Here is a 14,717-nt window from a genome sequence, read left to right as displayed (position 1 = left end):
TACTTCTCAATAACATATATTTTTACAAAAACAACACAGGAAAACAATCATGGTTTTTGGTGACAATAAAGCACCATTTCTAATCACTCTGTAGTTTTAAAACTTGAACGGTGAGCTAAGAATTAAAAAAGGTGTGTTGCGTGGCTGCCTGGAACATCTCTGAAATTACCATCTTTGGAAGAGGTAAGTGATAGGAAAAGGTGACTTGAATGAGAGCTGGGTACTTTCCTGTTTGGCTTTTTGCCACTGCTGTGAAACCTGTCTAAAATAAACACTGTCAAAATCAAAATCACATGTCCTGTGTTAGTCTCAATAACATTCTCTGGTCCTCTTCCTATCCTAGCACCTAATGAACTTTCAGTGTACTATTTCCAAATAGCTTCCAAGTAATTATATCAAATTAGGATCTATTTATTCAGCCATCAAAAATTGATGTTTTCTCAGTAATCAGGCCCTTGCCTTTCCTGAGCTCACAACCTGTTTGAGAGACAGATCATGACGCCTACTGATAATCTAATATGATGAGTAATGTTGGAGGCTGTGCAGTTACCACCGGCCATCCTTGTGCTCTCTCTTCGTATGAGGCTAGCCCATAGATCCACACAGAGTCCACACTGAAAACTCTGTTTCCCATTTATTCTGTGGTTTGGAATAACAGAGATGCCAAGGGCTGCCTTGATTATTTGTGTCCCTTTTATATTCTCACTGTATAATATATGAGGTTTTAACTACAACAAAACCTCCACTATACCTAGGAGGAAACTGAAGACGAAATGTGTTGTCCTGCAGAGCATCCTTGTAATTCTTCATGTAGATAGAAACTGTTACATTCCATTACTGCGAGTTAATTCTAGCAGTCAGGAATATGTTTAGATTAATTCCATCCTTCTTTGCAAACCATCATGAATAGTCAATAAATCCTAGTCTGGAAGAATTTACTTTAAGAGTTTCCTCCTTCTGACAAAGACTTTCATAGGTCTGTACCAGTGATCTTCAAAAGTTGGACTCGGAGGAGGGTATAAGGGGAATAAATGGTAAAGGAAAAAATACGATTAAATCAAAAAATAAATTAAAAAAAAGGAAAAGAAGTTGGCCTCAATCAGTGATTTATTAGCTCATCCACACTGATTAATCATCATTCTTTTGTAATTAGCTTTCTTTAGCCTCTAGTCCCTACTTCTTCACCATTCTACATTAAATACTAACCACAAACCCAATCTTCCTCCTTCATTTCTTTGCCCTTCTGAGTGCTGCCACTGAAAAATCTGTTGTTCAGCCCTGGCTGGTGTGACTCAGTTGATTGAGCACTGGCCTGCAAGCCAAAAGGTTGCTGGTTCAATTCCTGGTTAGGGTACATGCATGCGGAAGGCAGCTGATTGATGTTTCTCTCACGGGTTTCTCTCCCTCTTTTTCTCCCTTCACCCTCTCTCTAAAAAATAAGTAAATAATTTTTTTAAAAAATTGACATAAAACCATGGACTTCTGTACTTGAAAGAGATTTTATTACTTAAACACCATAATTGTGTAAAGAAATGGAGTCTTATATATGGAAAGTAACTTGTCCAAGAACACACACTGAGTTAGTGGCAGAGCGTGTTTTCAAATCAAACCTAATTTCTAGCCTACTCTTCTGCTTATATATGTGATTTCCCAGGTCCTATCTTCTCACCAGGGCACAGTGCTACTCCTACTCATTATTTTCAGCCTTCTGCTTTTTGGTGAAACTATACCACTTCTCCCATTCTTCCAGATCTCTAGCATGAATACCTGAATCTCATTGCTTTGACCATTCACTGAAGTCCCTTACCCACAGAATCTTTCCATTTGGATGTTCTAGTTTCCTATTCCAGACCTAAACTACCTACCACCTTCCTCCTCTTAAATTCTTCCTCAGCTTTTTTCCAATAATGAGAGCACCATTTTTTCTAGACTCAAAACTTTGGGGGCAGCGATGAATCAGTATTTCTTTCCACCCTCCCTTTTCTTACCATCCCCACTCTACACGCATTCTCCCTCTCCCAGTCTCACATTTGTCCAGGTCTTTGCATTTTCTTTGTCTAAATGATTTCCCTGCTTCTCTAGTCTTTGGCCTCCAAAAAATGACAGGTGTTTTGACGCTAACTCGACCATTTACTAAGCAAATTATGTGAAAGACTCAACTGATCTGTAAAGTGAGGTGGTAGTGATCTTAAAATGTTATGAAGACAAATTGAAATAAGATGCAAATTTCAGTTGTAAAGTCTAACCCATAGATGCTCAATAAATATTTGTGGAATGATTAAATGTTAGTTCCCCTTTCCTTACAGCCATGGGTATGAATTTGAATTTTTTATCTACCTAAACTATAAAATTAGTTGTTAATACTTCACGATCTTAAAAAATGACTATCTCCTTTGCTACATGATTATGTCAAATTCTAAGTATAGAATTTTTTTTGTCTTGCTCCATTTTTGCTTACAACAGTCTTGAAAGTATATAATTCAATGGTTTTAGTATATTCACACAGTTGTGCAACCATCACCACGAATTTTAGAATATTGTTTTCATTTAGTATTTTTTACTTGTACTAACATTATAAACTCGTAATTAAATAATGTTGATAGTACCTTTATTTTTTTGTTGACTAAGGTTTTACTTTTTTCCATTGTATTTACAACATTTTTGTTATTCTAAAAAGAAACTCTATGTACATTAGCAGTGACTCCCATAACTACTGGCAGCCACCTATCTTTTTTCTGTCTGTGTGCTAGCCATTTCTACAAATGGAATTGAACAATTGATGGCCTTTTGTGTCTGGCTTCTTTCACTTAGCATAAAGTTTTCAAGGTTCACCCATGTTGTAGCATGTATTAGAACTTCATTCCTTTCTATGTCCAAATGATATTTTGTTATTATGGATTAGCCACATTTTCCTTATCTAGTCATCACTTTGTAGACATGTGGGCTTCCATTGGGGCTGTTATGAATAATGCTACCATGAATATTTGAGTACAAGTTTTTATGTGGATATATGTTTTCAGTTAAGCCTAGGAGTGGAATTGGTATAGAATCTTTAGTTGATAAGGCACAGAATTTTCACTTCAAAGCAAAAAGTTCTCATGGTGAGAGAACTAAGGGTTCTTTCTAAGCAGGGTGTTCCCTTCTATGTTGGTTCCATAAGATTGAAATTCTTTGCACTGGACCTCACAGAGCACTGTGCTCCCAGTCATGGAAAACAACAGAAAAGCAAGAGCCTGTGGTCGGAAAGGATCAGAAACAGTACAAATGCCTCCATATAATTAAAGGATGCTTTCCTAGCATAGGGTAACAAAATAACCCCCACATGTCAGTGGTTTATTCCCACTAAAGTATTCATTTCTTCACTTAAATATGAGGTGTACTACAAGATCAGAAAGGGAAAACTCTCCTACAGGGATGCAAATTAAGGAAGAGTTAGATTAATGTGAACACATTTCAAAAATATCCTATCCCATGCTCTAGAGCGTGAGCCTTTGGAGTGAGAGTGACCCCCTTCCCAACCCAAACTGAACTGAAAGGGAGAAAAGAGGGGTCTGGAAAAGCTTGTGGACTATTTACACTCAGCTCAGAAGCAGGTTTCAAACACTGCCTTTACGAAAGCCATGGCAAAGGGGAAAAAGTGTCCTTGAGGTAGACTTGGTATTGAGCATCATATGATCAGTCCTACAGAGGTCACTAATCACTTTCCCTTTTTTCTTTTTCCAGTGAACGAGATCATTGGAAGAGACATGTCCCAGGTTTCTGTTTCCCAAGGAACAGGGGTGAGCAGGCAGGCTCCCCTCCCTGGTCCCGATTCCCTGGATTTAGGAAGATCTGACGGGCTCTGACAGCGCTTGCTGCAACCTTGCATCCACCACCACCATATACTTCTCAGCATGTTTCTCTCCTTGGAGCTTGGGTTCCAACTCTGTGGCCTTAGGGACTGGCACCAGGAACCAGAGGCCACAGTTCGTGGGGAAAGCAGCATTCCTCCACCTCAGGCCTTGGGTCGATTTTGTAAAAGAACAGGAGCAGCATAGGTTGTTTGAGCTTTGGGGAACTGGGCTTTGCTTTTTATTTTTGAATAGGATACTTTTATATGATGGGTGCTTTGAGTGTGAATGCAGCAGGCTCTTTGTTTCAGAGGTGCTGCTTTTTCAGGTGACTTGGTTGCTTAGCTAGGACTGGTGATTTGTACTGCTCTATGGTCATTTGAAGGACCCTTTAGCTTTAATGACATTTTTAAAATAGAAACTTTTGATAAAACCTTCTAGAGGCAAACATAAAAGACAGAAATTCTCCCAAGCCCACACCTATGCCTCAGAAACTCAGCATGTGTCCTGAAGCCTTTCATAGATCCATGGGAAATAAAGCCAAATGTAGCTCATACCTCTTTATAAAAGTAAACTTAGATAAAATGAGAAGAGACCATTCCAATCATTGAAGTATTGGAATATAAAATGACATTCCAGAGCATAGCCTTTTTGTAACTTTCTAGGTAATTTTCCTGCAGTCTCTCCATTCTGCCTCCATGCTGAAATTGCTTTTTTCCCCTCAGGGCCTTAGGTAAGATAGCTACTTATAAGGTGACTTTAAAAGGTGAGGTTTTAGTTTGGTAGCTTTAATTTCCTGTCATTCTACAAACAAGTGCTCTTCCCCTTTGTGCCCTTTTCCAAGTGGAAGCATCAGCGTTTGGCTACTCTGTAACCTTTGAAGCCAGTCTCGGGATGGTTTAAGCAACTTTACTGGCTCTAACTCATCTCTAGGGGCCAGGCTGTGTTCAGGAGCTAAGCACAAATGAGCTATGCTTCAGAACAGGAGCAGAGAAAATGCAGGACCCTAGATGGCAGGTTTTTAAGATTCACACTGGCATAGAAGGCTTATCCCTCATTCTGTTTACAGTCTCAGATGCTTCTGGCCTACCTTGTTCCATCTGCACGGCCTGAAAACCAGCCTTTTGCCAAAAAGGCTTTGAGGCAAATCCAAAAATGAGGTAGCATCAGACTTGATCCTCCAGACCAAAGATGCCATGGTGCTGCTGCAGGAGAGGCTGGCGCTCAAGGCAGGGGCCAGCAACAAACTCCAGCCTGCTGTCTACCAAAGGAGGTGCCCAACTCGGGTGCTTTTTTCAAGCTCCACCCTTCCCCTTCCCATTAGTGGGATAAGTTATCTGGTCCAAAGCCTGGGCCTATTTCAAAGTTCCTGAAGTTTGCAGTATGTTTTCAGATGAAATTATATACTTTCATTTATTCAGAAAGCACATTTTTTTGAGTGCCTACATATGAGACACTGTGCTGGGCTGGTCAAAGGTTTGATGCTGTTAATTCCAGGGGATTGTGGGTCTTAGATGCCAGGATTCTCTACTAAAGCCAAGTGAGTCCCGGGCAGAGGGAGCGAGCTCGTTGCCCACCACCTGTAGCCAGGTAGGAGCTGTTGACCCAAGATGAGTAAGTATGGGGTTTTTTGTTTGTATTGTTTTGTTTTTTCCTTTAAACCATGATGTTTTAAATTTTTCCCTTAAAACTAGTTAGGAAAATCACTGTTACTCTGGTCCCTCTCAGACCAAGTGTTTTCATATTTTCTTTGAAAGTGAGTTTTGTGTCAGTGTCGATAGATTTTTCAGAGCTGTGGTTGGAAGCCCACAGCTTCCTTTGGAAGTTGTGGGGGACTGGCCCCCAAGATTAAGTTCCAAGGAGCTGGCCAGACTTGCCTCCACCGTCTTGCCCCTGGTGTAGCTGCCTCACATGGGTTTCTTGCAAAAGTTCCCCTTGCAAGATCCATTGGGGGTTGCTCTGCTCTGTCCTCAAAAAATAAAAGCCTCTATGATCCTGAGTTGCTATGCACCAAATTTTGATGCCTTTTAAATACCTTGATGCCTGTAGCACTAGAAATGCTTTCCTATTTAAAATAAAAGTTAAATTTTAAAATAGAGCTTTGTATACTATGTAAGCAGTTTTGTATCAGCTTTGTAAAAGCTTTGGTGTTAAGAGTCAATATTTTTTGGCCTTGTAGATAAAGACATTTTTGTGCAACATAGGTGTTAAAGCACACATCCACTGGACTATGCAAATTGAGTTCTAGTAGCAGCACTGAGCAGCTGGGTATGTGCTAACACCAATCCCCTCCCCCTCCAGCCTGTGCAAGATCCAGGTTGAGGAGTGGGGTGAGCAGCCTTCTGCTTACTGGAGATGCACAGGGAAACATGGCTGAAAACGGCTCTAAAAGGAACAGCTGTCTCCAGGATCACGTGTGGTGCTGCTGCCTGGGGTGCAGCCCACTGCTGCCCAGGGCTAGTCACTGTCATCAGAGTTCTGCTGGGTCTGCCTATGAAACTGTTTTTGATACTCAGAACAGATGGTTATGTTTAAGGTTCAGATGGGCTAAAATTGAAACCTTGTATTTTAAAAAATGAATGATGTTCAGTTAAGGAACTGGTTCTCAGTTATGTTTACAGCACTCGGGATTGTGTTTTCTTGTACATTTTGTATTTTAGAACCTTTTTTAGGAGTACAGTGCTCCTTACACAAATACAAAGGGAAGAGCCAGCAATTCAGGCTCCTCAGTTACAGTGCTGAAGTAATAAACGATGACAGGTCAACAGTCTCCTTGAAATCTGCCTGAGTTTTCCTCCACTTGGTGCTGGTGTGGAGCCCCTCACTCTGGGGGCCAAAGATAAGGGTACTTTGGCTTTTAAAAAGTCCGTGTGGTCAGGAACCTTTATATATTTCATGGAGAGGGTAGAGTTCCAAGTCCCTTCTGACGCTTCAGTTCTGCACCCTCTAATGGGTGCAAAGGACATTCCACGGTGTCTGCTGAATTCAGGACAACTGGCCTGCCCAAGGTGTGCACAAAAAGTAGGCAGAAAGTCCCCTTTAAAAGTCAAGCCTGAGTTTTTGTGTGAGGGCCTCCTGCCCCCTAGTGTTCTTTGGGGGTACTGCAGTACAGTCCATCAAGACAGCCTGTGGTTTTGCCATCTGATACTCCTTGTGCCGAGCTGCAGGGGCCACCACCCTTAGGTAGGACCACCTCCGGTACAATATGGCCACTGAGGTCCAAGTATCCTGGGGGCTGGAGCCAGCGCTTTCTTTTTCTCTGCTCCCCCACCATTGGGACATTTACTCAGAATCTCTCAGGAGTCATACGTTGAAGGCACCAGGGCTTACATTTTTAAAAAGTCAGACCTGCTGTGGGTGTCAGCTCCATAGCATCTGTGGGCGTGGGCCATATCTAGGACTAACCAAAGGCTCTCTGGGTGCTCCTCAAGAGGCCCAGGTTAGGCCATTGGGAGCAGGGTAGCACCATTCCACCCCAAGCCCTGCATGCAGGGTACGCAATCATCTTTGGGGTGAACAGCAGAACAGTAAGTGGGGGACAGAGCTGGGGCATGAGCTCCTCTGAGTGCTTTCAGCAAGAAGCTACCAGATTGAGGGCACTGCTTCTCTGGACACAGGAGAGACATGTTAGCTGGCTAAGGACGTCAGCCAGCTCTTACCTTCTGACTCCCTCGCCTACAAACACACCCATTCTTTGGGGGCCTGTAGCACAGTTCGAGACGGGTCACCAACAGGCATCAGACTGGTGTAGTCATCAGGGACTAGCTGCAGAAGGGACAGAGATTTAGGGCAGGGAGCTCTAGGCTCAGCCAGGTCCCCAAACCCTCCAGTCACAGCTCACCTGGTAGGCCTGAAAGACGCTGAGCAGATCCTTCATACCAGCTGTGTATGGGACACCCTGCATACGGACCAGGGCGCCTGGCTGGGACAACACTGAGGTAGGAGCAGAGGCCAGGGCAGCAGAGGGCGTGGTGAGGTAGCCCATAGTGGTGGGAGAGACAGGGGGGCTAGGGTAGGAAAGGCGGGGTTTTAGTATTTCAGTCCTACCTGCAGCCTAAACCAAAATCTGCCGCCTCCTTCCCTTGCCTCTGCCTTATGCTTAGTTCAGTTCCTCCTTCCTAAGATCATAGCCTCTCCATCATCTCCATTCCTGTTTGTAGACAGCATCAGCCAGCCACACTTTTCACTCCCTTGTTTCATAGACCTTGAGTTATCTGGCCCAGGAAGGGGATAAGGATCCTCCTCCAAACCAGGACAGGGGACAACTCTATGCAGTTCTCTCAGCATCAGGGTACCTGGGGTAGTAAGCTGTGTAGTTCATGTAGAGTTGAGTGGCTGGCCCTGGGTAGTAGGCAACAGGGGTGGCGGCAGCAGGCACCCTGGCAGCCGGGAGCAGTGCCGAAGAGGGATAGAGAGCTGCTGTCTCAGTGGGAATGAGTGTTGGGGTGGCCTGGAAGGTGGCATAGGCTGGTGGTGAGAGGCCTACAGGCAAAAGTAGAGAACATATCTGCAGGGAGCCTGGCACTGCCCTGGGTGGGGCAGCCAGAAAGAAGTCCCCACTGTAGAAAGTGAGGGTTATGACAGCCTGGGCTCCGCATGCCTCCTCCTTCCCGAGCCCTGGGACACTCACAGGGCAGCTTGCAGGGTGGAGGGGACATGCCACTGCGGCCCAGAGTGCCCCCCATTAGCACACGGCTCATCTCTTCTGTGGAGCAGGGGACCACTTCCACATAGCGTTCCTTCATCACTTTTTTATGGCACCGCTGAGCAGTAGCTAAGGCCCGCTCTGCTGACGTCATCTGGATGAAGGCATCGCCCGATGGCCGACCCTGTGCACACCATCTCATAAGTTAGTCTATCCTGATAACAACACTGCCTTACTCCCAACCACACAGCCCTCCCTAATCATGTGTGTCCCCCTACTGACAGCAGCCTCACCTGCTGGTTGAGCACCATGTGCACACCGTGGGGCCGGATGTCCGCTGCTGCCTCCCCGAGAAAGCTCAGGATGTCTTCGATGGTGGCTGTGTAGGGCAGGCCTCGAAGGCGCACACAGTCTCTCCCAGTCCCAGCTGCCAGTGGGAAGGGAATGGGCAGCAGTGGAGCAGTCAGCGTGGGAAGGAGTGGGCTGGATGCGTAGCGGTTCAAGACCTAGTAAGGAAGGAAGCAACAGGCTGGTCATGCCGAGTAGGGTGGGGACACAGGCGATGGAAGGGGCACCCTGGAAAAGCACATGGGATCGGGGAGCCCTTGGTGCTCACCTGCTGCACCTCGGCTGCAGTGCTCCGGAAGAGTTCAATGTATCGCTTACCCAGCATGCCCTTGTGCCTGCGCAGGGCAGCCTGTGCCAGCTCCTCACAGGCAAAAAGTGCAAAGGCATCACCTGTGGGCCGGCCGTCAGGGTGGCGTACAAAGAGCAGCCCATCAGCACCCCCAGTCACTGGGCACTCTGGGCCCAGGAAGTCTAACACATCTGTTGGCCCAGCAGAGAAGGGCAGTCCTCGAAGCCGCAGGATCACTTGGTCTTCCCTTGACAGGAAACGAGCCACCTCTAGTGATGTGCCTTGGTGGGGGGAATGGGAGTCACTACTGACTTCATTCATGCCCTTCCAACTACCCATCCACACCCGGCACACAGGAGAGCAGAAAGGCAAGGGGTCGTGACGTGGGAAATGGGTCAAGAACCAGGGAGCGGTAGGCACTGCTGGGGGCACAACTCACCCCCTGCGATCTTTACAAACTCCTCTCCTGTTGCTTTATATACCTGTGGGTATAGTGGGGACGGTCTGTGGGTCTCAGGCCTGGCTGGCCTCAGCTCTGCACTGCTCCACTCCCAGCCCAAATCCCCACCTCGATATAGCGGACACCCATGTGGTGCTTGTGTCTCTGCAACGCTAGGTCCCGCTGCTCGCTGTCCTCAAAGCGGATGAGGGCCTCGCCATTTCTGCGGCCCTGGGCATTGAGGCAGAGTGCTACACCACCCCTGTGGAGCCAGTGCTATGTTAGTGCCTCCTGGGTAGGCCTGCCCTCCTAGGCCCACCCATCCTGCTGCACCCACCTGGCAATGTTGAGCCCTTTGAAGAAGCGAGCCACGTCCTGGTCTGATGACTGCCAGGGCAGCCCACGGGCACGAACCACAGTCTCACTGTCCACCACATCGGCCTTGCTGCTGTGGGGGGAGGGCCCAGGGTCAGAGCTGTCCAGCTGCTGGCACCCCATCCCTGCCCTGCACTCACCAAGGTCCTGTCTCATATTTCTGCTTTATCACCTCGGGCTTCGAAAACAATTCACCTAAAAACAGATGGCATGGGGGTCAGCAAGGTCTGTGGAGGCAGTCTCCCTACCAAAGTCTATGAATAGAGGACAGTTGGCCCTGGCTGGTGTGGCTCAGTGGACTGAGCACTGGCCTGTAAACTGAAAAGTCGCTGGTTCAATTCCCATTTAGGGCACGTGCCTGGGTTGCAAACCAGGTTCTGGTTGGGTGCTTTGTGAGAGGCAACCAGTATCTCTCACACACTGATGTTTCTCTTCCTCTCTTTCTCCCTCCCATCCCCTCTGTCTGAAAGTAAATAATTTTTTTAAAGGGCAATTGAAGAGGATGAGGAGGTGACAAAGGGACTTCCACCTTATGGTCTTTCAGAGAGGGTAAGAGGTGGGGAAGGGGACTTTGAGGATTTACTAGGCAGGCATTCACCCAGACCCAAGGGAACAGGTGACAGGTGGTGAGGGGAACCTTACCACTGGGCCCTTCGAGCAGGTGGAGGATGACAGCTACCATTGTCTTCACTTCCCAGACCCCAAAGTCATCCTCTGTGGCATCTGTCTCTAGCCCCAGTTCTGAGAGCAGAGAAAGAACAATGAGGAAATCAAATCCCAGGATGAGAGGCCCTGGGGCAACCAGCATGAGCACTGTGCCTGGTCCCACTGAGGCCCAAGTCGCAAGTAGACGCACATGGAATCCCCACAAGCACGTTGGTTTTGGCCCTGCTCACGTATACCCTTACAGATCCCCCGGCCCACACACATGCAGACATACAGCACACTCCAAATGTGCCCCAGCACAAAGAGACGCACTTCAGGCACTTAAGCAGCAGATGATGCCAATTGTCCATGCTCATAGAACCCACCAATGTGCACATACTCAGACACAGCCTACTGCCGCCCCTCCACCCTGACCCCACTGGGTCACAGGTACCCTGTGCCATGGTGGCCACGGTGAGGTCCCTGGCAAGGCGGGTGCTTGGGCGCTGCACATGGAACTCTCTGCGGAGGTCGTAGAAGGAGAAGAAGGTGTCGGGGAGCACCAGGTTCTGGGGGCACACGTGAGTGGGGATGAATGGGCGAAACAGCTGCCCTGCCCACCCCCGTGACAATGGGTGTCCTGAGAACCCTACCCCCTGCCGTGCCCTCAGTGGCATACCTTCCTGGAGGCCTCAGGGTGCAGGACCTGTCTCAGTAGCTGCTGCCCATCAGTGCAGAGCACGTAGGGGCCCCCACCCAGCAGAGCTATGTCCCCGCTCACCAGCTGTGAGAACTGGGGAGAGAGAAAGACAGACTCAGCTGGGCAGGCAGGAAGAAAGAGGGCACAGACTGCAAAGCTGGTTCAGCCAGATGTTCAGCCCTACCCTGTTTGGGGAGTAGGTGGCCACACCTGTTGGGTCTGGCTCTGTGTTCCCCTTCTCCCCCCAGTCCACTATCACCTTCTCGGGGCCAAATGGGGGCAGTTACATATCACCCAAGCCCCCATCACACACACTCCAGCAGTCTGGAGTGGGGCCAGAACAAACACCTGGCGGAGTGGGACAAGCAGGTGGGAAGGGGCGGGGGCAGGGGCTGGGGAAGCAGGTTAAACCTGTCCCTGACCAAGCACCACCCTCAGGTGGGAGAGGCCCAGTCCTGCCTGAGGCCCATCCGGCTCATGGTCAATGGCAGCCCCGCCTCTGGGTCTGACCAACCCAGGGGCAGAGAAATTCCAAGGACAGAACTCCACACCTGGACGCCAGGGGCAGCATGAGCTTTGACCCACACCCTATCGACCGGCTGGCACTGAGCTGTTTGTTCACAGAGGGGGTGGCACTCTTGAAGCTGCCCAGCCCCTCCCCCAGCTTCCATGGCTGCTGGAGAACAGGCATAAGCACCAAGCACAGCCCCAAGAACCTCCCCCACACCAGCCTCACACTCTGAGACTAGCAGAGCAAGGCAACCCGGCTCTCCCTCAGCTCACTTACCAAGTGGGGGTTAGCCTGGAAGCCCTTCTGTAACAGACCAGGAACCCCCACAGTGGTTGGAAAATGGAAGAATTTGTGCGTATAAAGCACTTACTCACTATACTAAAGAGTCACACCCGGGTTGGGGGCAGTGGTGAAGATAAGAAAAAGAAAACAGCAATGGGAACAGCCTCCCGCTTCAGCCAGGGCCAGGACAGCTCTAGGCTTTGGAACTCAGGAGGCCGGTAACCTCCAGGCGGGGTCCGGACAGCGCCCACGCCTGGCCAGCCAGCCGAGGCAGGCCTAGACGAGCAGCTTACACCTGGCGGCGTCTGCCTCTGGGGCAGACACCGCCCTACGCCCCCGCTCCAGCGTCTCCCAAGCGGGTGGGTGGGCCGAGGACGCAGGCGACAGGGACTGTGACCTGTGACCAAGCCAGGCCCCTCGGCCCTTTCGGCTTCCGGCTACTGTTCTGGGAGACCTGGCTGGGCAAGTTCCCAGAGGCGTCTCAGTCTTAGACTTGCTCCCCCGCCGGCCAGGGGCTCTGGAAAGGGTCTCGTGGCCTCCGTCCCCACCCCCTCAATATCTAGAAAGGCTGAGGAGTAAGACGCCCCCAGGAATGGCCGGCCCACGCGGACACACGCACACGCGGGAGTCCTTGAAAGTTTCAAACAACAGGAACCCGTCCTACCGCCCGGGCCAGTTAGTCGCGGTGCGCCAGGCCTCGCCTCCTGCCGCCTCTCCCGCCGAGAAATGTCCCTGGGGTCCGGCAATGTCTCCACTCACCCCGGCCCCGGCGCTCACCTGCTGCGGCACCTTGTCCAGCGGTTCGGCCCGCGCCAGGCTGTCGGCGCTCAGGCCACTCGCCTCGCGGCACTGAGGGCTCAGTGCAGCCGCCTCGGCGCGAATCAGTGACTTGTGCAGCGTCCCCACCTGCGAGCGGCGGGGGAACCGATCAACCACTGCACCCCTCGGGTCATAAGGCTCGCTGGGCACCCCACCACCCCCTTCCCACCTACCTGTCGGCTCCGCGGCTCCACCACTTGCCACACTAGCAGGATTAAGTCGGTCTCGTCGGAGCCCAGATCCGGCCCCAGTGCACCGGCTGTGGCCCCGAACAGTACGACCAGAGGTCCAGGCTCTGGGTGGGGGTCGGCGGCAGAGTCTGGGGCAGGGTTCGATCCCGGGGGCGGTGGCTGGGGTGGCGGCGAAGTCATGGCCGCAGAGGAGGGGGGCGCTCGGCCACACACACGCGGACCGACGAGGCGCACGCACGCACCGACCGACGGCCGACGCGGATCAGCTTGGGCGGGGAACGGTGTGTCGGAGGCGGCACCTGCGGCCCGGCTGGCGCAGTGGGCGCTGCTGAGACCCGCCCGCGGCGCCCGGCGAGGCGGGGCAGCTACCAGCCCCAGCCCTCTCTGGGCGAGTTACCTGTCGGGCCCCGCGGGCCACGTGACCGAGGGCGGCCCCGGGAGCCCTGGAGGAAAGGACGCTCAACCTGCCCCAGGACGCGCGCGCTCACACGCCCGGCCTGGGCGCGCGCTTAGGGCCCGGACTCCCACTCCCCCAGCTGGCTGATTTCTAGGGCGACCTCCTCCTCCTCCCACCAACCATGAGGCCTCCGCCAAGAAAAGGGCAAAACCAGAGGCCTTCTCTAATCCTAAGGGTTGCATGGAACTTGTGAAAATCACCAGGAGTCGGAGGCTGTGGGGGCCGCGACGGTCGGCCTGGGGGTGACAGAAGTCACCAAAGGTCAAAGGGGGAGGTTACCGAGTTACCAGGTATCACCCAGAGGCCTGTGGGAGGATCACCGGAGGTCATTAGAACCGTGGGGAGTCATTAGAGGCCACAGCAGGGCTTGTCCATACAGGTGGGAAGGCCAGACCTCAGCCTGGCTCTAGGAAGTGCCCGCGGTGCCAAAGCGCGTTCAGAGAGGTGCACAAGCCTTAGCGCTGCTGCTTCGGGAGGGACAGGCGGACCCCCACCCCCAACTCCAGAGCGGCACTCTAGACCCGGCTAAGCAGGATGGTCCGGGCCTGGAGCCTCACCCCTACCCCACATGGGAACTCCAGCCTGTTTTTATAGCCCTACCCCCTTGACGATGGGCCTGTTGCCTAGAGATGTGAGCGCGATGGCGGATGCGGACTAGCGGCACATTTGTAATGTGAGCTTGCGGGCTGCAAAACCTCTCCTCCATCCGGGACCAACATCCTAATTCGGTCAGTCCCACGTGGAAGGCTCCCAGCACCCTTTCGCCTCGTTGATCTTGGTGAGGCTACTTTACGGCGCATTTCCAGGCCGCCCCGGATTTCCCCAAATTGTCCCATTTATGTGACTGAGAAACTGAATAAGGATCCGGCGGGAAGAAGGGACCCCATCCCGGCGGGAACAAAGACATGGGGGTTGCCAAGCCCGAGCCAAAACTGAGGCGGAAGCCTCACCTCGCGATTTCGGAAAAGCAGGGCGCTGCGTCCGGATCTTCGCACAGCGAAAGAGCCCGGGGTGGAGGGAGCCTTCGAGGCCTTGTCCACTGAACCCACACTTCACCTGTCCTCCCCATTTGAAGGATGTACAAAGACTAAGGCGCCTGGACGGAAGTGACTCGCACCGACACACGGCGGCCTGGAGGGAGTGGGAAGTAGTTCTTCCAAAGGCTTCGGGAGACCTGCGCTTCCCC

General features: G+C 51.0%; 2 protein-coding genes across 8 annotated transcripts in view; one reads left to right on the top strand and one right to left on the bottom strand.

Moving 5' to 3' along the window:
* NFATC3 (nuclear factor of activated T cells 3) overlaps positions 1-5,928 on the top strand; it is a 102,170-nt gene extending 96,242 nt beyond the window's left edge. For 3 of the 4 annotated variants that reach the window (XM_045818891.1, XM_045818893.1, XM_045818894.1), the window contains exon 10: positions 3,724-5,928. In XM_045818891.1, coding sequence (XP_045674847.1) covers positions 3,724-3,845 — 122 coding nt within the window. In that variant the 3' untranslated portion in view covers positions 3,846-5,928. The remainder of the gene's footprint in view (positions 1-3,723) is intronic. The other variant, XM_045818892.1, reaches the window with a different exon arrangement.
* A 532-nt stretch (positions 5,929-6,460) lies between these two features.
* On the bottom strand, positions 6,461-13,560 carry ESRP2 (epithelial splicing regulatory protein 2). Of its 4 annotated transcripts, none has more exons than XM_045818897.1 (15): positions 13,057-13,560; positions 12,824-12,970; positions 11,251-11,364; positions 11,026-11,140; positions 10,569-10,667; positions 10,067-10,121; positions 9,889-9,996; positions 9,681-9,813; positions 9,552-9,594; positions 9,092-9,393; positions 8,769-8,981; positions 8,461-8,659; positions 8,126-8,312; positions 7,672-7,837; positions 6,461-7,595 (listed from the first exon to the last, which is right to left on the bottom strand). In XM_045818897.1, exons 1-15 carry the CDS (start codon positions 13,252-13,254, stop codon positions 7,506-7,508), a joined length of 2,169 nt encoding a protein of 722 aa, XP_045674853.1. In that variant the 5' UTR covers positions 13,255-13,560; the 3' UTR covers positions 6,461-7,505. The 4 variants fall into 4 exon arrangements, with proteins under 4 accessions (XP_045674853.1, XP_045674852.1, XP_045674856.1 ...); XM_045818896.1 differs by having other exon boundaries at positions 9,889-9,999; positions 13,057-13,556; XM_045818900.1 differs by having other exon boundaries at positions 12,842-12,970; positions 13,057-13,545.
* Between the last annotated feature and the right edge of the window lie 1,157 nt (positions 13,561-14,717).

Source organism: Phyllostomus hastatus, unplaced genomic scaffold (assembly GCF_019186645.2).
Source record: "Phyllostomus hastatus isolate PE091 unplaced genomic scaffold, TTU_PhHast_1.1 phas_scaffold_345, whole genome shotgun sequence".
Classification (NCBI taxonomy): Eukaryota; Metazoa; Chordata; class Mammalia; order Chiroptera; family Phyllostomidae; genus Phyllostomus; species Phyllostomus hastatus.
This window is presented reverse-complemented; position numbering and strand designations above follow the sequence as displayed.

Excerpts from the sequence above, each read along its gene's own strand:
- ESRP2 (XM_045818896.1), bottom strand. The coding sequence starts at position 13,254 with ATGACTTCGCCGCCACCCCAGCCACCGCCCCCGGGATCGAACCCTGCC. Across the intron at positions 9,814-9,888 it reads AAAGGGCTCAACATTGCCAG|GGGTGGTGTAGCACTCTGCC; the intron begins GTGGGTGCAGCA and ends CTGGCTCCACAG. Across the intron at positions 9,394-9,551 it reads GTTTGTAAAGATCGCAGGGG|GCACATCACTAGAGGTGGCT; the intron begins GTGAGTTGTGCC and ends CCCCCCACCAAG.